Source organism: Zonotrichia leucophrys, chromosome 12, assembly GCF_028769735.1.
Source record: "Zonotrichia leucophrys gambelii isolate GWCS_2022_RI chromosome 12, RI_Zleu_2.0, whole genome shotgun sequence".
NCBI lineage: Eukaryota > Metazoa > Chordata > Aves > Passeriformes > Passerellidae > Zonotrichia > Zonotrichia leucophrys.
The window spans coordinates 15,780,715-15,799,239 of NC_088182.1; the positions used below are offsets into that span (position 1 = coordinate 15,780,715).

The 18,525-nt window shown below is 46.4% G+C and overlaps 1 protein-coding gene across 3 annotated transcripts in view; it reads left to right on the top strand.

Moving 5' to 3' along the window:
- The window catches only part of RAD54L2 (RAD54 like 2), a 69,020-nt gene that overhangs the window by 44,370 nt on the left and 6,125 nt on the right, over nucleotides 1–18,525 (top strand). For all 3 annotated transcript variants that reach the window (XM_064724482.1, XM_064724480.1, XM_064724481.1), the window contains 18 exons: nucleotides 2,526–2,724; nucleotides 4,105–4,244; nucleotides 5,803–5,934; nucleotides 6,663–6,895; nucleotides 7,380–7,562; nucleotides 7,838–7,971; nucleotides 8,679–8,875; nucleotides 9,552–9,894; nucleotides 11,124–11,301; nucleotides 11,777–12,028; nucleotides 12,602–12,720; nucleotides 13,025–13,140; nucleotides 14,148–14,247; nucleotides 14,574–14,779; nucleotides 16,013–16,188; nucleotides 16,916–17,112; nucleotides 17,219–17,415; nucleotides 17,885–17,974. In XM_064724482.1, the coding sequence (XP_064580552.1) occupies nucleotides 2,526–2,724; nucleotides 4,105–4,244; nucleotides 5,803–5,934; nucleotides 6,663–6,895; nucleotides 7,380–7,562; nucleotides 7,838–7,971; nucleotides 8,679–8,875; nucleotides 9,552–9,894; nucleotides 11,124–11,301; nucleotides 11,777–12,028; nucleotides 12,602–12,720; nucleotides 13,025–13,140; nucleotides 14,148–14,247; nucleotides 14,574–14,779; nucleotides 16,013–16,188; nucleotides 16,916–17,112; nucleotides 17,219–17,415; nucleotides 17,885–17,974 (3,192 nt within the window). The remainder of the gene's footprint in view (nucleotides 1–2,525; nucleotides 2,725–4,104; nucleotides 4,245–5,802; nucleotides 5,935–6,662; nucleotides 6,896–7,379; nucleotides 7,563–7,837; nucleotides 7,972–8,678; nucleotides 8,876–9,551; nucleotides 9,895–11,123; nucleotides 11,302–11,776; nucleotides 12,029–12,601; nucleotides 12,721–13,024; nucleotides 13,141–14,147; nucleotides 14,248–14,573; nucleotides 14,780–16,012; nucleotides 16,189–16,915; nucleotides 17,113–17,218; nucleotides 17,416–17,884; nucleotides 17,975–18,525) is intronic.

The window sequence follows — 18,525 nt, forward strand, 5'->3', positions numbered from 1 at the left end:
TGGTGGTGGCAAGGATAGGAGCAGCCTTTGGGAAGCTGGCTGTCCCCTGAATCCCACTGCAGCTGAATCACTGAGATGTTTGGAGCTGTCGCTAGTGTGGAAGAGCTCTCTTGATGCATATGTGTCAGGAATGTGGGCTGAGGCACAGATTGTGTTCCTCACCTCAGAACTTGTATTGGCAGGACAAACACCAGCCTGAGCAGACGTGGCTGTGGCAGATGAGGCCTTGTACTCAGTGCAGGACCAAATTTATCATCAAATTTTGGGCTTCAGGCTCCTGGTCGGATGAGAATTATATTTTAAAAAACCTATCTGATCCAGCAGTGTGTAGGTTTGACCAGAGTTTCTATTACATATCATTAAAAGGAAAGAAAAGGTAAAATGCAGAAATGGAATGAGCCTTCATAGGGATTGCAGAACACATCTGTAAACATAGAGGAGACATAATAATTTGGGCTCCTGAGCCTTTAGGTTTTGCTATTGTCAACCTTGTCCTGAAGACACCCTTGCCTGGCACAGTGCAGGTGGCAGGTTGGCTGCTGGAGGAGGTGACGTGGGCAGTTGCTGGAGTGTGGGGAGGGAAGAGCTTCCTCTTCCAAACAAGCATGGCTTTGTGCTCCCTGGTGCCTTGTCAAGGTCCTCAGGCCCAGGGTGAGATGGCAGCAGTGTAACCATGGCAGTGTTTGTCTCCGGTTTAATGACTCATCCCGGAGCATGTGATCACGTGTGCAGCCTCCCTGCTTCCCTTTGCCCTATTTCATCCAATCTTTTGATCTAGTTATATAACCAGGAGTCAAGAGGGGTGGGGGGAGGAAACAGTGCTGAAGAATTGCAGGTAATGTGACTAAAATGTGTCTGTAGCTCAAATAGCAGAGTTGTTGTCTGGGAAGCCTGAGAAACTGGGTTTATTCCCAGCACAGTTCTCTGTCAGCAAGTGAGCTGATGCTTGATATCTGAGCTTGTTAGTCTAAGGAGACATGGTGGAAGGACGGGGCTCCAAGACCTTGGCTGTGGCAGAACTGCTGTGCTTGTAGCAGTGAACCCCTTTGCCTTTATCTTCATAGCTACAACTCTCCTTGCATTCATCATGAGATCTGTTCCATCCTGTAAGCTGTGGACACCTGGTTTTCCAGTATGTGTAGGGCTTGCAGAGACAGATATTCACAGAAATGTTTGAGCTCCTCTGCTGGTACTGGTCCATGGTGGGCAGAACTCTGAAGTCCTAAATCTGTTCTGACATAGACTTGCAGCAAATGCTGGGGTGGGTCTGGTGGGATGTCTGGAGAGGAAGTTTGCAAAGTTGCTGCTTTTGAACAAGGTGTGAATCTACTACTTGTCATCTCAATTTTAAGATGTGATGCGGGCGATAAGGTTAATTTAATGGGCATATCAACATGACAGCTGTAGGTGCAATGTGCTGTACTGAAGCATCCTTCATTTAAGCTCCCAGCATTTTGAGAAGGAATGCTCTCTGTCTCCAGATCCCTCAGAGTCACAATGTGATGCTTGTTGGTTCTGTATTACTTCATCTGCCACATTCCTCTGCACTGATGTCTTCTTTCCTTCAAAGTTCTGTCTAAGTGTCATTTCAGTTCAGTCATTAGCTCAGATACACAATGTAAGCAAGAAAGCTGATTACAAGATGAAGTTCAGGGTATCTCTTTGCCTGACACAAGGGGACAAGATGCTTCAAAGAAGCTATTACAACGCTTGTCAGAAACAGTTTGCTTCAAGGGAAGCTTTTGAACAGAAACATTTCCTTTCTTTGCTCTGGAAGCATTAGCTTGGTCACTGGCAGCCTGTTGAAGAGCCAAGTGTCACAAAGAACAAGGTGTCATTTCACATTGTGTTTTAAGAGTGGAATCAGGCACAAATGGAAGTCTGAAAATCAGAGAATAAAGAGAAAAAGGAACGCGTGTGATTTACAATGTAGAAAGAATATTGCCACTTACATTTTGTTTGACAAAAAGCGTGTTGGAAATTACCATTTAAACCATGAGAGTGAAGCCTGGTGCTAAAACCACTGAGCTGCCTGCTGAGCCATGACCCAGTGTTTGAACCAGATAACCTTTTACATACTATGTTCTGTTAACTTGGGAGATGGTTACACTGGTGTCATATAGATGGAAATTTCTGCCCTACTTGAATGATGTGAAACAAAGAAAAAGAGATTCAAGTTCCTGTTTTCCATCAGAGCTTATCAGGCCCTCATAAAAACAGACTCTTGGGATAGCAAGTGCTCCACATGGACCTAAATAATCTGCCTTGTTTTCTTGTCAGGGCACTTTTGGGCTGTGTTGAGGGGTGTTAGTCTTGGCTTTCACTAGGGACGCGCCCTTCACAGTAAAACTTTTAAACTCCCTTTGACTCTCAGAAAGGACCCCAGTTTTGACCCTCAGAGTGACGTGCTCGCAAATGAGTGAGAGTGGGGCTTGTCAGTTCCTGTTCAGCTCAAACCCTGCTGATTGCTGGTGGAAGAGGCAGGCTGGCACAGCTGCTCCCATGCCATGTTGTTCCCCTTGCAGACCAACCCCAGGAAGCCGTGTTCAGCGGTGACCATGCGGAGCACGCGGAGGATGGAGAGTGGCAGCGCTCGACTTCAACTACCTCATCTCAGAGCGAGCGGGCAGAGCAACTCTTGCAGAACCAGCACAAGAGCCTGGCCTCTGAGGACACCAAAAAGAAGAGGGCTCAGAAACCGTCTCACATGCGGAGGAACATAAGGTAAGCAGCAGCAGCAGGACAGAAAGAGCTCAGGTCACATATGGTGGTGAAAACAGAATCTCTGCACTTTGCTTCTGAGCTACATTGTGCCACTGCTGGCAAACCAGATGGTTTTTCTTTTCCAAAACCTTAGGATTTCACCAGTGGGAGTAGAGTGATCTCAGACTGGAGTGCTGCATGTGGGTGCAGACTTGTTTGGTATTTCAGAAGAGTGAATATTTGGTTATGGAATATATTGCAAAAATTGTGTAATTGCTGCTGTCTTTTGAGAGATGTAATTGAAAAACAGTGCCACCATTAAGTAAATACCAGTTTCAGATATTTGCTGAGGTGAATCCTATTGCAAACAGCCTAAAATACAGTCCTTTCCTGTACTATCCTGGGTACTTGTTGACAGGAATGCTGATGCTATGACTAGCAACTGAAATGTTGGAAGTCAATTTCGCCTGGCTTTTATAAAGCAGTAGTTGTTTGATTGTGTAATTCACCACATATTCTGGGACAGGTTGTGAGGTGGTAAATCACTAGGAAATTTTGCTCAAGGGAATTTTATAAGCTCAGAGGAGAACTAATGGAGCAGGAACTCCTGTGGCAGCAAGTGGCTCTCATGCCCTGTGCTGGTGGTCTTTGGTTTCTATTGAAGCTTGTGCAGATTGATTTTCTTAAAGCTGAAGGAATCAACACTGAATAGGCTTTGAAAAATGGGACTTCATTAGGATGAAGGAGATGTCCATGAAGTGTGGGGTTGAGTGGTTTTAAAGGCTAGTTTGGGGAAGCTAGATTTTACCACTGCTTGTACTGCACCTCTCCTGGCAAAAGCACCATGTGACACTGAAGCAGGGGAAAAGCAACTTCTGGAAGTAAATAAAATTACATGTAAAGGGAAGGTGCTTTGAGGGAATGCCTTGAAACAATTGTTAAAACCATTAGAGATTCTAGCTCCTCAAAGTGCTGTCAGCAGAGAATCGGGGTGATGACTTTTTGTGGGAATATATGGGAATTTTCTTCCCATATATCTTCTTTGCATGGCTTAGTGCATTTTGTGTTTATAAACTGTGTATCAATAAAAAAAACCCTTTCAAGCAGAAGAACTGGTCTCTGGTAACCTAGTTTAAGTATGTGCTTACCCACATACCTATTTCCTCCTTTCATTACTTTGCTTCTGTTGAACTTTTGTCTTTTCCTTGAGTGATGGTAGTGTTATCTGTAGTGATGAAATAGCTGTAGAATTTGCCCATATCTTTTGGGGGATGATGTTCCTACTCTATGTGGCTGACAGAATACCTGGAGCTTGTCAGTCCTCTTTGCAGCAGCTGTGTAGCTGTTCATATTTTTGGAAGAGGTGGAGGGTAACCAAATCCTGTTTGCCCCTGTGTTCAGAAAGCTGTTGCGTGAGGACCAACTGGAAGCCGTGACAAAGGCAGCCCAGCAGGAAGAGTTGGAGAGAAGGAAACGGCTTGAGCAGCAGCGGAAGGATTACCCAGCCTCTATTCCAGCTGTTCCCCTGGAGTTTCTTCCTGGTAAGCGCTGGGAGATGCCAGCCAAAGCAAGAGTTTTAAGGGTAGATGCTGAATGGAGAAGGTAGTGCCATGCTTGTCCATGATAGGACAAGGGGTAATGGCTTTGACCTAAAGGAAGGTAGATTCAGGCTAGATACAAGGAAAAATTACTGTACGATGAAGGTGCTGAAACACTGGCACTGGTTATGCAGAGATGTGGTAAATGCCTCACTCCTGGAGACATTCAAGGTCAGGGTGGATTGGGCTTTGAGCAAGCAGGTGTAGCTGAAGATATCCCTGTTTGGTGTAGAGGGGTTGGACTGAATGACCTTTGAAGGGTCCTTCCAACCCCAAACATTCTGTGATTCTATGCTGTACTTGGACTTTCAAGTGTAAACTCTTGGAACAGCAGTTCCAAACCACTTGTAGGTTCAGTGTAGGCAGTTCCACTTCTGCCCTTGTTTCCTATTAAGGATACAGTGGCTGCTTGGTGAAAGGTGCCAGGTAATGTTTGTTGAAGATATTTTGACGCACATCAAGTGTGTGTAGGGGGATGCTGAAACAGATCTCTCTTGTCTTTCCAGCTGGTATGGGAGCTTAAATCAACAGGCTTGGCAGAAATGCCAGATCCTGTTTGTCCTGGGAATGGTCTGGTAATGCATGTGTCTGGTACTGGGCATAGTGGAGCAATGACTGGGTGCACATATGTTGGTGATGTAACCTTGGCCTTCCTTGCATGTTTTGGCAAGCAGTGAGTTGCAGTTAGTATAAATGGTAAAGCCTCACTCGTGTCTTTGGGTGAATATGTTACCTTGCATTGTTTCCTAATGTGGATCATTTTGGTGATTTAGTTTATAGCGCAGCTTTAAAAGGTGTAAAGGGCAGAGAAGTGCAGCTGGATGTTGGGCAAGGGTAAGGAATTCTTGAGTTGGCCTTGCCTCTTGAAGAAATAGATATTTTCCCATATGTGCAAATGCTAAAAACACTTTTACAGAGAAGGAATAAGAGCTGTTTAAAACACTTTGGCTTACACAGAGTAGGTTCAGCCCTAGAAGAATGTCATTGCTTGCTGTGTCACTGCAGTAATGCTGTTTTGCCCCAATAGCCTCTCCTCCACATGGCAGCACTAAAAACATATAAACAAATGCTCTTGATCAGCAAAAGTTGTTTATGATATGTGGGATGTAATTATTACAGTGTCCCTACTAACAAAGAGCAGTTATTATCCCTCCAGCAGTTGGTACTTTCTCTGCTGGATGAAACACAGCTTTTACTGAGACCAAAAAAAAGAGAAACAAAGGGCTTTAGCATGTTGCATGGTCAGTGTGCCCCAGTCAGGGCATGAAACAGAGGGTGCCATCAGCAATGGGCTATTGTTTCAGCATATTGAGAATGGAGGAGTTTGTGACCCAGGAAGCTGAGTCATGGCAGGATTGTAGACAGTGAGAATCTGTTATGGAAAATTCCAGGACTAAGTTATTGGAGCTAAAGTGGAAGGAAATACTGTCTGGTTTCTGAACAGTTTTGTCTCCTTCCCCATTATTATGAATTACTTATTGTTTGTAATTTATGTTTGTAGAGGACATAGTTTTCAGAACAGCAGAGGCGACCCAGCTCCCCCCTCAGGTCCTGGCTGAGGAAGTGATCTGCCTCGACAGTACCAGCAGTGGCAGTGAGGATGATACTAAAGGAAAAAATAGCATTAAAGATGGTAAGTGACCAATTGTCTCAGCCTGCTCTTCTCACAATATGCTGTTTATTCAGCCCTGAGTCTGTTTTCATCGGGTCAGATGCTCCAGTGGTGAATCACTTCAGACTTTTGTAGGCCTATTGGTTTCCAATTATATGGGCAGTTCTGGCCTGTGAGTCCTAAAATGACATTTATAAAATGGCCTGTCAGGCCCTCTTGTGAACTTGTGTTTATTTCTGCTTTATAAATGCACTTAATTTTGCCCAGTGCATTGCTGAAGAATGCTTACAGGAGATGTGGCACCATTTGCTATGTGTAAAAGGAGCATCTAAGTATCCAGATCTGCATCTGGAAGTGGTTTTGTGTCCCTTGTCCCAAATGGATTCAACCGGACTCCCTGGTGATCCTTAGACATTTATGTCAATCAATAAAATTCATGTCTGGGCTTGGGAATTAAGAAAACATGGAAGAGAATGTAAAACACTCCTAGAAACTGTCTCATGTTCTCTTTGGATCAGCCCAATTTAATGTTCCCTGAAACATTTGGAAGCCAGGGAAGCTTTCATATGCTGGTCTGAGGGGCGTGGTGTGTGCCTGTATCATGCTTGTTCAGGATACATCATTAGGCCAGGGTGGAATTGCAAATGCTGGAGGAAGCCTTATTTCCTGATAGGTTTTTTCCATTCATGATAAACCCTAATGTCAAGTTAACTTTGTCCTTATTCTCTCTTGTTTTGGTTACTTTGCAGAAGTGATTGAGCTGAGCTCAGGAGAGGACGATGCTCTCCAAATTGTGGACAGCAGTGACTCTGGCAATGAGGGGGAGGAGGATGGCAGTGAAGAGAGCAGTGGCTCTCATGTGAATGATGCCTTAAATCAGTCAGATGCTCTGGGGCAAGTCATTGTCAACATCAATCATCCACCAAATGAGGAGGACATTTTCCTGGCTCCCCAGCTTGCACGTGCAGTGAAACCTCATCAGGTAGGCTTTGTTAACCTTGAAAATGCCATGAATTCAGGCAAGCCTGCCTGGGAGTCTCAGCAGAACTTCTTTGGTGAGCCCTGTGACCAATCTGGTTGTGGTGGTGACTGTTGTGGACAGTCAAATGATAAAACTGAAGTAGAGAATGGCCAAGGCTCTGTATAACTTCAGCTGCTGTTACTATCAGACCTTTGTATAGTTAGATGAACTTTTACAAAATAAAATTATATTTATAAACAAACTAATCAACCCAAATTCAGATCCTCTGGCTACAAATTAATTTTATTTATTGATATAGTCTCAAGAAATTCTATGAGCATCTAAAAATACTGAGTTTCTGAACCTTCCTTAGATTAGAGTAGTTGAATGAACTTGAAACACGCCCTTTTACATTTTCATGGTCCTCATGCACTCTGTAAATCCTTACCCATCTCGGACTTTTTGTCTGCCACCATTCTAACACTTTTTCTACTTTTCTGCCTAGATTGGTGGAATCCGATTCCTTTATGACAACTTGGTTGAGTCCTTGGAGAGATTTAAAACCAGCAGTGGGTTTGGGTGTATTTTAGCACATAGCATGGGCCTGGGCAAGACCATACAGGTGATCTCTTTCTTGGATGTACTTTTTCGGCACACGGAGGCAAAGACTGTTCTTGCCATTGTACCTGTAAGTAGCCACATGAAGGGCTGGCTGAGGGGCTTCCCTGCACTGCTGCTTTCTTTGCATAGAGAAGGTTGATTAGTGTCCCATCACTCATCAAGCTTTATCACATCCTTGCTGCTCTTCCCCCTCTGTCATTCCCTGTGTTCCTGAATTTGCATGCTGTGAGCTGCTGCTTCCATCCGAGCATGCTGGGTGTCATTCCCTAATCTCATTTCTGCTCTTAAAAATCCCAGGTGACTCAATTGGGTTTTTAATTCTTCCATGGCTAACTTTTTCAGGTGAATACACTTCAAAACTGGCTAGCAGAGTTCAACATGTGGCTCCCAGCACCTGAAAACCTTCCTGCTGATTATAACTCCAAAGAGGTCCAGCCCCGCACCTTCAAAGTCCACATCCTGAATGATGAACACAAGTAGGTGACAGTAAAAGCTTTCTGAGCTCTTGGCTCAGGGACCTCAGCTTCTTCCTGGGTCATTTTCCTTGCATGGATCAGGGCAGTGCAGTGGTCCTGGGGAATTCTCAGTTCATTAGCTGTGTCTATACACCTACCTGTTGATGTCTTCACCCTCTGGGTGGGATATATTTGAATCTGCTGATGCTGTTTCAGCCATGTATTTACTGTTGGCCAGGATCTGGTGTACTGTGGGGGACTGAGTGAAGAGAGTGTCTTGATCTGAACCAATTCTGAGCAAGCTAGAAGGGAAGGAAGCCTGGGGGACAGGAGCATTGAAGGAGACAACGGGATAAACAACTGGAAGATTACAACCATCTGCATTGGCAGCTTGTTCTGCAGATGGTTTTTGCAGGGGCAAACTCAGCAGCTCTGTAAAAAGGGAACTCTTGAGTTCTATATGCTTTTGTGCATGACAAACTTCTACACCTCAGTTCCTGTAAGGATTTGTCATTCTCAGTCCTGCTCCATGGCATATCAAAGGCTTCCCCACCACTCTGTATCTGTTTGTTTCCTAAAGAAATTTCATTGTAAATCTCCATCTGGTTTGATGTGAGAAAAATGCTTTAAAATACCCATTGAATGGGTATTTTTTCTCAGCAGACTCCAATCCAGTGATTCAACCTGAACTTGGAGTAAAGCTTACAGTTTATTTGGTTGTTTTGCAGGACGACAGCTGCACGAGCAAAGGTGGTGAATGACTGGGTGACAGAAGGTGGTGTGCTGCTGATGGGATATGAGATGTACCGTCTCCTCTCACTGAAGAAGTCCTTTGCCACTGGCAGGAAGAAGAGAACAAAGAAACAAACTGGCCCTGTCATTATTGACTTGGATGAGGAAGACCGGCAGCAGGAGCTTCTGAAAGGTGGGAAGTCAGCCCTCAAGAGGGGAGAGTGTGGCCCTCCTGTCCAGCTGGCTGTCAGCTGTGGCAGCACAGGGAAACAACCTATAACTTGCTTTTGGTATCACTGACATGATAGAACTTTGCTGGGCAAGATTGTCTTTGGAGGCAGAAGGTTGTTGAGCTTTGTCTGAGTCTTTAATTTCTTGAAAGAGCTCCAAGTAAGTGTGGAATTCAGTACACTGAACTCTGGGATTTCTCATTGTGAGATTTGCCACTCTAATTTGATTCAAGACACCCAACTTGATGCAATGCAGGTCACTGAACAGAAATTAAGGGACAGTCATGTTTGCTCATTACCATATTTTGCTAAATCAGAACTATTGTTTAGTCAAATGTTATCTCCTGCATCTCTTGGATACCTGCTATCTCTAGGATAGTAAGAAGAGAACTAGTAGAGTTAGGAGTGAAACTGCTGGTATTGTGGAGAATAGGGATGTTGTGGCTGTAGACATGAGTTGGATGAGAAGGTGGCCTGCTGTGAGCTTGGCTGATAACATTCTAGCCTTGCTATCTGCACCCACGGATACTGCTTTTTTATCTTTCAGAAATACCCCTCTATTGTGTAGCCTGTGACCTTATAAAACCAGAACTTTGTTTCATTCATCTCTAACTAACACTTAATGTCCCTTGTCCTCAGGGATTGAGAAGGCTTTGTCTCGCCCCGGCCCAGACGTGGTTATTTGTGACGAAGGACACCGGATAAAGAACTGCCACGCCAGCACCTCGCAGGCGCTGAAGAACATCCGCTCGCGCCGGCGGGTGGTGCTGACCGGGTACCCCCTGCAGAACAACCTCATCGAGTACTGGTGCATGGTGGACTTTGTCCGGCCTGACTTCCTGGGCTCCAGACAGGAGTTCAGCAACATGTTTGAGCGGCCCATCCTGAACGGGCAGTGCATCGACAGCACCCCCCAGGACGTGCGGCTGATGCGCTACCGCAGCCACGTCCTGCACAGCCTGCTCGAGGGCTTCGTGCAGCGGTGAGTCCACGGGCAGATCTCAGGGTGTACCCCATGCAAACAGCTCCTTCATTTACCTGGCTTGTTTGCTGAGTTTGTGCAGTGCAACTAACTTTTGATGCCTTATAGAATCATGGAATTGTTTAGGTTGGAAAAGACCTGTAAGATACTCAAGTCCAACTGTTAACACAGCACAGCCACCACTAAAGCTTGTCCCCAGATGCCACACCTACAAGTCTTTTAAATCTCTCCAGGATTGGTGACTCCACCACTTCCCTGAACAGCCTGTTTCAATGTCTGACCACCCTTTCCATGAAGAAGTTTTTTCTAATATCCTATCTAAACCTCCCCGGAACAATATGAGGCCATTTTCTCTTGTCCTGTCACTGTTGTCTGGGAGAAGAGACTGTTCCCTTCCTGAATATAACCAGGTAGTCATGGAGAGACAGAGGTTTCCCCAAAGCCTCCTTTACTGCAGGCTGAGCCCCCTCAGCTGTTCCTCATCAGACTTGTGCTCCCGACCCTTCCCCAGCTCTGTTGCCTGAATCTGGACATGCTCCAGCACCTCACTGTCTTGTAGTGAAGAACCCAAAATAGATCCCAGGTTTAAGGTGGGGCCTCACCACTGCTGAATACAGGGAGAGGTTCACTGCCCTGGCCTGCTGGCCATGCTGTAAAGTTGGTTTGCTTTGGTACCACAGACTCTGATAACAGAGAGCTACACCTCTAGCTGCCCTGGAGTGACCTCAAGTTTATTTTGATGGCTTAATAGCCAATTTGGATGTGTGCTTTGTGACATCCTTATCTTAGAATCTGAAAGTGTTAAGGAAAGTCTCAGTGACTCCACTACTCTGGAAACAAATCAGCATTTTTTTTCTCAGATGAGGATTCTAGGATGCTGGTCTGGAGTGTCTTAATCATTGGCAGAGCTGAAAATAGACTTTACGTCTTATTTCTGGTTTTCAGCTACCATGGAAAACAGGACTTTCATCACCCTCTTAACTCTGTGACCTGTGCTAGAAGATTGTAATGTTTGAGATCTTTGTAATTGTGTTTACAATTGGTATTTGGCTGCAGGGAGAGTATCTCAGAAGTGTCATGCATTAGAGAAACATACAATTTAGAGGTCCTCCTCCCTGCAGCTGGGTGGGCAAGAAGTCAAAATCTTTCCCTACAGGCAGCCACAGGGAGATCATAATGGGAAATTCCCTTCCCCTATATTTATCTCACTCTTCTTATTTCCTCCACAGGCGAGGCCACAACGTGCTGAAGGTTCAGCTCCCATCTAAGGAAGAGCACGTCATTCTGGTACGGCTGTCCAAGATCCAGCGGGCCCTGTACACGGAGTTCATGAACCGGTTCCGGGACGCAGGCAACAGCGGCTGGCTGGGGCTGAACCCACTCAAAGCTTTCTGTGTCTGTTGTAAGGTATGTTTTGGCAGAAGATGCAAAGAAAGATTCTAATCTGTTGGGGAAAGAGGAATATAAGTCAAAGAGGAGGTAAAAGAGGGACGTCATCTCTCCCCAGAGTGCTCTGCAGTGGTTCAACAGTATTGTTATCTTTGCTTCCAGAACTGGGATGCAGGGATGTTAAATGTCTCTTTCAAACTGTGCAAGAAACCTGCTGGCATCAGCTGAAACAATCTGGCTGATACCTTAAACTGCATAACTGTACCTGCTTAGTGCAATTAGGCAGCTTTCTCTGCCTTTGTGCTGTGTGGGGTGCCCAATGACCTCCTGGTTTGTTCTCAAGGAAAGAATTGGATGCATTTAAAGATATGAGAACCAGACGAAGTATTAGTTCTTTCCTTTGAATAGCTGTGGGAGCTTTCAGGTCACAATCATTGGCAAGCAGCAGACCAGTGCAGGTCTAACTACTTCCTTTCTTTATTTATCCCTTCAGATCTGGAACCATCCAGATGTGTTGTATGAAGCTCTGCAAAAGGAGAATCTGGCAAACGAGCAGGATTTGGATGTGGATGACCTTAGCACAGCAAGCACTAATTCCCGCTGCCAGCCTCAGGGAATTAAAGTTAAAACAGAAAGTAATGCTTTGGCATCACCAGTTGGAGAAGCTACTAATAGCAAGTTCCTCCAGAGTGTTGGCTTCAACCCTTTCCAGGAGAGAGCAAATCAGGTCGTAACTTATGAATGGGTGAGTGTCACTGCTGGAAAACTCTTCATCTGGGGAGTCTGAAAGACTGGACAGTTTTCTGAAGCAGAGCAAAGAGAAGACTCTTCTGTTTGAGTTGTGGGTTTCTCTTATGTTCTCTTTACCACAGAGCATCTTGATAAGCAGAATCTGCGTGGGGCTAGGAGGGGTTTGTGGTTCTCAGGAGGTAGAAGTGTAGGCAGCACTCTTATGTCATTGTTCTCATCTGACCAAAAAGGCTGTGGAGTTTGTTATTCTAAATAAAGGTGTTAGGGTGAAGTTTGATCTAAATAAGAGGATGGTAAATCTAGAAGGATGGAGGAAAGCTCTTGAGATGAAAGAGTCATGAGAGGTTGAGAGGACAGTGAGAACTTCTTCATTCGTGGAAGAAGTTTGTCATTTGGAGCTTCTGGAATGGGAGATACTCCCAACTACTGCTGCTATCTTGGTCACCTCAAGCAACTGGATGTAAATAACCTTGTTGCCATGATTTATTTCTCTCACCTTGAGACAGGGTTGTTGAGCTAAACTGGGAATGAGCAACTCCACCTGTAATAGTCTCCCGTTTCTTGGTAGGCCAAAGACATCTTGTGTGATTACCAGACGGGAGTCCTGGAGAACTCACCCAAGATGGTGTTACTTTTCCACCTAATTGAGGAAAGTGTGAAGCTTGGAGACAAGATCTTGGTCTTCAGGTAAGCAGAGTATCACCAGCTGATCATACAGTCAAATACTGGAGTAGTTGGATCCCCACCCCGGTACTAGGAGGTTTTTACAGAGTATGAATGGTGTGGCAGTTCCCCTTTTTTTCCTTTGTTGTATTAATGTGGATTTTTATCTGTGGATAAAACTTCTGCCACTGTCACATTTACTAGTGAGGAGGGTGCTGCACAAACAGGGTTTGACAACCATCAGCACTGTCATGGTTGGGGAAGGGTTCTGATATTCCACTTCTGCTGTTGGGGAACTTTTTCCTGAACAGAGATCTTGGTTTTGCAGCCAGAGCTTGTCCACCTTATCTGTCATTGAAGAGTTTTTGGCAAAGAGACCGATGCCGAGTCCTCCAGGCTCAGATGGAGGAGTTCATAACTGGGTCCGAAACATCAACTACTACAGTGAGTGCATCCAGTCCTCCTCTCTTTTGTTGTGACACTGTTTGATCATGTGAAGGACTAATTCCTGAAAGTTGCCCACCATCTTCTTTTAGTTGTCTTTGGGTGTGAAAATGCTCTGCTGAAGCATTCTTCTGATGAACTTCTTTCAGACTGTTCTTACTTTAGTTGTTTTGGAAGACAGTGTCAGTTGGATAGCAGCTAAGCAGTAATTTCCAAATCCTCTTTTGACATCTTACTTAGAAGATGTTAGACATCTTTGACATCTCACTTACACACTACTGCTTTTTTTAAGTTGCAAAAGATACTTTTTGCTTCCTGTTGGCTATTTGCTAGATCTTGCTTCCAAAACCAGAATCACTGTGCAATGCTTTCACTTGCTCAAGGCTGTGACTTCCTCTCCCTTATTCCCTAGCTTTAAATCTTTTCCTGGTATGGGTTGTTGCTTTGTGTGGCTACTTTGCAGGCCAGGACTGAGAAGAGTGGTGGATATGGTGTTCCTGATTTTTGCAGAGCTGCCAGAAGCAATCTGCTGCTCAGGAACAGAGACATGACACCCCCTGTACTCCTTAACACCAGCACTCTTTATGCTCAGGTCTAGTTTTCTGGGGATTTGCCAAAGCCTTTACAATTTTGCTTTCTTTTGATTCCTGGAGCTTCCTGCATACATGAGGCCTTTGTTCCTCTTGTTCCTGCTTGCTATCCACCTTGCCTAAAGCAGAACCTTAAAGGGCTAGATGTGTTGTAGTGCTCCTAGGCTCCTGGCCTTGACAAGCTTGAGTAATGTTTACTTGATCTTTCAGTTGATCAAGTCCCAACCTGGCTGGCTGCATTACACCTGCCTTTTTTGGCATATTACAGGTACAGAGTGGTCCAGTTGAGATCCTGGAGTATGACTTGAATTGGTTTGGAACCAGTTTCAAAGCTCAGTGTTTGTAAAGTGGGTTTATTCTGATAGAAATCCCCCAGACCTACAGAGCTTTTACATGTATCTTTAACTCCTTTGTCAGGACTGGATGGCAGCACCTCTGCCTCGGAAAGGGAACGGCTGATTAACCAGTTCAATGATCCCAGCAATGCCTCTGTTTGGCTCTTCCTTTTGTCCACACGGTGAGTTGGCTGCAGCAGAAGGGCACGGGGGAGGACTCGTACTGTGTTCTGGATGCATGTGGGTTTTCAGTTCTTAACTTCCTTTGTAATGTGCTCTCTGTGGTATGATAGTGCCACTGGCTTCTGAATTCCCTAGGGATGTAGGATTTCAGCCTTAGGCCTCTGCAACAGCTTAAAAGTCTTGGAAAGTAAACTCGGGCTTAAAGTTTGACTGGAAGAAACTTTCCATAGACCCTTTATGGACTCTTGGCTGTGATGGTTGTCCCTGCCTAGAGGTTTTGAAAATTGACCAGGGCAGCAGTTTGAAATTTGCCTTAACTTTCCAGTGCTGGATGTTTGGGTGTGAACCTCATTGGAGCAAACAGAGTGGTGGTGTTTGATGCCTCCTGGAACCCGTGCCACGATGCCCAGGCCGTGTGCCGGGTGTACCGCTACGGGCAGAAGAAGCCGTGCCACATCTACAGACTGGTGTCTGATTACACCCTGGAGAAGAAGATCTATGACCGCCAGATCTCCAAGCAGGGCATGTCAGGTGAGTGTGGATGAACACAACGTTCCACTCTCAGCTTTCACTCCTCTTAGCTCCTCTGAGTCCTGTTTCTGTGGGTTTTGTAACTTCTTTTTTCAAGGTTGAAAAATAGACAGAGAGGTGACAGGCACCATCCCAGGGCTATGTTTGGTGTTTGAGTTGGCAGTGACATGGGATCCTGTAAGAAATTCATGGTGATAGAGCCAGCATCCTGCAGCAAGCTTGTGCTCCCAGTCCACTGCTGAGCCATTTACTTCCCCTGCTCGTCTTCTGGTTACTGCAACAGACTGGAGACACAGGAGCTTGCTCATCCTGTTTTCCTTTCTGCCTGGATATTGCTCATCTTAAACTGGGTGTTACTACTTAAATAGTTCTGTGTCTCCCATTTCCTGCAGTAAGAGAGGGAAAATAGTTAAATTAAAGCATATATTGTCATCTTTGACTGTTAGTGCTTGCTTAGGTGCCAAGAATAAATAATTCATTGTGGTTCTGACCTGCCTTTGTACCATAAGTATCTTTTGTGCTGCCTTGTTCCAGTTGTCAAGCTGCTGTCACAGAATGTGCAGCTGAGGGTTGTGGTGACCCAATGAGAGCTCTGTGTCCTTCTTTGCTCAAAACTCCAGAGGCAGCAGCCCAGCGTGATCAGCTCAGTTTGCTGTTGTGCACTTGAGGTGGAGTCCCCTGGCAGCTGGCCTGGCTCCTAAGAGAGTCCTGGATAGAGGTGTTTTCTCCATGTGCTCCCATTTGACCTGTTTGCAGGAGAGAATGTTCAAGGAAAACATTCAGGCTCTTGTGAGTGAGGGAATGTGGCTGCTTTTCTGAGCTTTCCACTTTAGTACATAGTTATTAATTTGAGCCTTTTTGGTGGGATTTGTGGGAGAACACATACTGATATGGCTGCAGTTCTGTCCCAGGATGTGTATGTTTACAGCTTGTTATGTGAGATGGGCCACTATCCATAATTAGTTTTGTGTTCCTGTTTGTCAGGAGCTTGGTGACCTGCACAACTTTGCTGTGCAGTCTGGAACACAGGCACGTGTCAGCCTGACTTAGTCAAACAGGCTCAGCTCTGAACATGATGATTTTTCTCCTTGCCCTGACATTTACAGAATATTTCTGAGGATTGTGTAGATTGCAGGGAGGGAGTTGCATTAGGACAGAAGTGTAGGAAGGGCAACAGGCAAGCAGTGCTGATCTCTTCCCTTGTCTGCTCACTCCTTTTGCTCTCTTTTCCAGATCGGGTGGTGGATGATCTGAACCCAGTGCTGAACTTCACTCGACGGGAGGTGGAGAACCTGCTGCATTTTGTGGAAGAAGAATCTGACCCTGCTCAGCTCTCCCTCAATCCCAGCAAGATGAGGGAGTCTGTTCTACAATTAGCCTGTCTCAAGTATCCTCACCTCATCACCAAGGTAAGATTAACCTGTTTCTTTGCTGGCACTGCCCTGCACAGGCAGGAGTGGGCCTGGAGGAGTCTGGCAGTGTGATGGGGCCATGGTGGCAAGAAGGATGCACCTAGGTGCTGGTGGGAATAGGCAGAAAATTCTCTAGAGAGGACCCAAAGATCCCTGCCCTTCCCTGTGATATCTTCCTCTCATCTAGAAACACCTCTGTCCTGTACAGGTTTGAGGGCAGGTTGTCAGGCACCCCTTTCTTCAGCTTTGTGCTGGGTGTGAAGGTGGCAGTGGAATATCCCAGCTTGCTGCCAGTTCTTCTCCTGGGTGACTTTAAACTAAAGCTGGGACAGGCAGCACTGGGCTGTGCTGTCAGGAGTGTCACTGGCAGGGTGGTGCTGCAGAGTGGGCCTGTGCCAGGTGCTGTGGGGCTCTGGGGGCTGTGTGACATCGTGGTGAGCTCTGTACTTGTGCTCTTGGCCTGGCCAAAGTTCCTGAGTTTTGCTGTGTGCTCGTGGTAAGTGATGGCCTTGGTTGGGCAGGTGATGGCATTAGCTGGCTGTCACCCTTCAAGATGAGCCTTGGGCACATCCATAGCGGTGCCCCCACTCGTGCTTTGCCATGGCCAGCTCTGCCAGCCTGGGAAGGAGACAGGCTGCGGCAGGAGTGGGCGCTGCCGTTGGGGGTGTGCTGGTTCCCTCTTGTGGTGCGTGGGTGCCAGAACCGCGGTGCTGTGGGGTTGCAGGAGCCTTTTCAGCACGAGTCACTGCTGATCGACCGGAAGGAGCACAAGCTGACCAAGGCAGAGAAGAAAGCAGCCAAGAAGAGCTATGAGGAGGAAAAGCGAGCATCCGTCCCCTACACCCGGCCGTCCTACGCACAGTATTACCCAGCCAGTGACCAGAGTCTGACGAGCATCCCTGCCTTTAGCCAGAGGAACTGGTGAGCACCTGCCCCTTCCCTTCTCCCCACGCTGTAGCCATGAAATGAAGGGGCAGATGATGCTTATCACTGTGGGGCTGCACTCTCCTCCCTCCTCTCTCACTAGGCGACCAGCCCTCAAGGGTGAGGACAAACCAGTGGCAAGTGTCCGCCCAGTTCAGTCCACCCCCATTCCAATGATGCCCCGGCATGTCCCCATGGGTGGTGCAGGATCAACCTCAAGTTCCAACCCTGCTGTCAACTTTCCCATCAACTATCTACAGCGAGCTGGTGTCTTTGTGCAGAAGATTGTTACCACCACGGGTGAGTTGCTACTGCTCAAAGTGGGTTGGGTCATGATGCCAATGGTGAACTGAGGATCAGGGTGAGTTGCAGATGCCCATGTGGGCTGTGGACAGATGGGCATCAGGGGCAAAGATACTGTCTCTCTGCATTTGAGTGGTTCCTCTGTGCCTGGAGGAGTTTCCCTGCAGATATATAAGACCCATGGACCTGGTGGATTGTTGGGAGTGAACTTTCCCTGATAGAACCTGCAATACTGTCGCTCGTGATTCTGAAGATGCTGTGCCAGAACAGCATGGCTTTAGCTTCCTTGAGGCTTCTGCTGCCTTCTTGTGCTGTGTAGAAATAAACCCAGGGCTTGCTTATAGCACAGCACACAGGAGAGACAACTGCACTGCAAAAAACGGGGTTGGTGGTGCACCTGCCCTCTCCTGGCTGTGGCTGACATGTAGTTTAATGGGCACTATTCTGTTTCTTTCTCCACTGCCAGATATTGTGATTCCGGGTACAAATACATCCACTGATGTACAAGCTAGAATCAGTGCTGGCGAGAGCATCCACATCATCCGAGGGACAAAAGGTAATTCTGTCCTGCTAAGACTTGTGGATAGGGTCCTAGCCAGTGCTAATTAGCAAAGAAAATCATATAAAGGCATGAATCAATCCCTTGAGAAAAAAAGAAACAAAAAGGGAAGAAGGTCTTGAGTTTGCAGTGACTCTGTTGCAGCCCATGCTCTGAGTGTGCTGATGCTGCCTGGCTGTTGCATCTGGGGCTGCTCCTGTCCCTGAGAGGAACTGTTGAACTTTGTGGCTCAGTTCTTCCTTCTCACAACACTCACTGCAAGTCCTGAGGCAGCCACACACTTCCTGGTTCTCCCAGAGCAAACTGTTTCAAGTGTGAAGTTCCACATTTCCCACTGGCAGCACACTGAGGGGGGGGATGTCCAGTCTAGGAAAGCTGAAGGGGTGAAAGGGGAGGGTGAGGAAGGGGCTAAAAGCCCTCCACTGGGCCTATGCAGTACTGCTGTCCTGTTCTTGCCCAAGGAATCTTGCAGGCTCGTAGATCCAGGTTCTGAGCTGAGGCTGGAGTTGTAATGAAGTTGTTGAATGAAGTTGTCCTGCCTCTGTTCC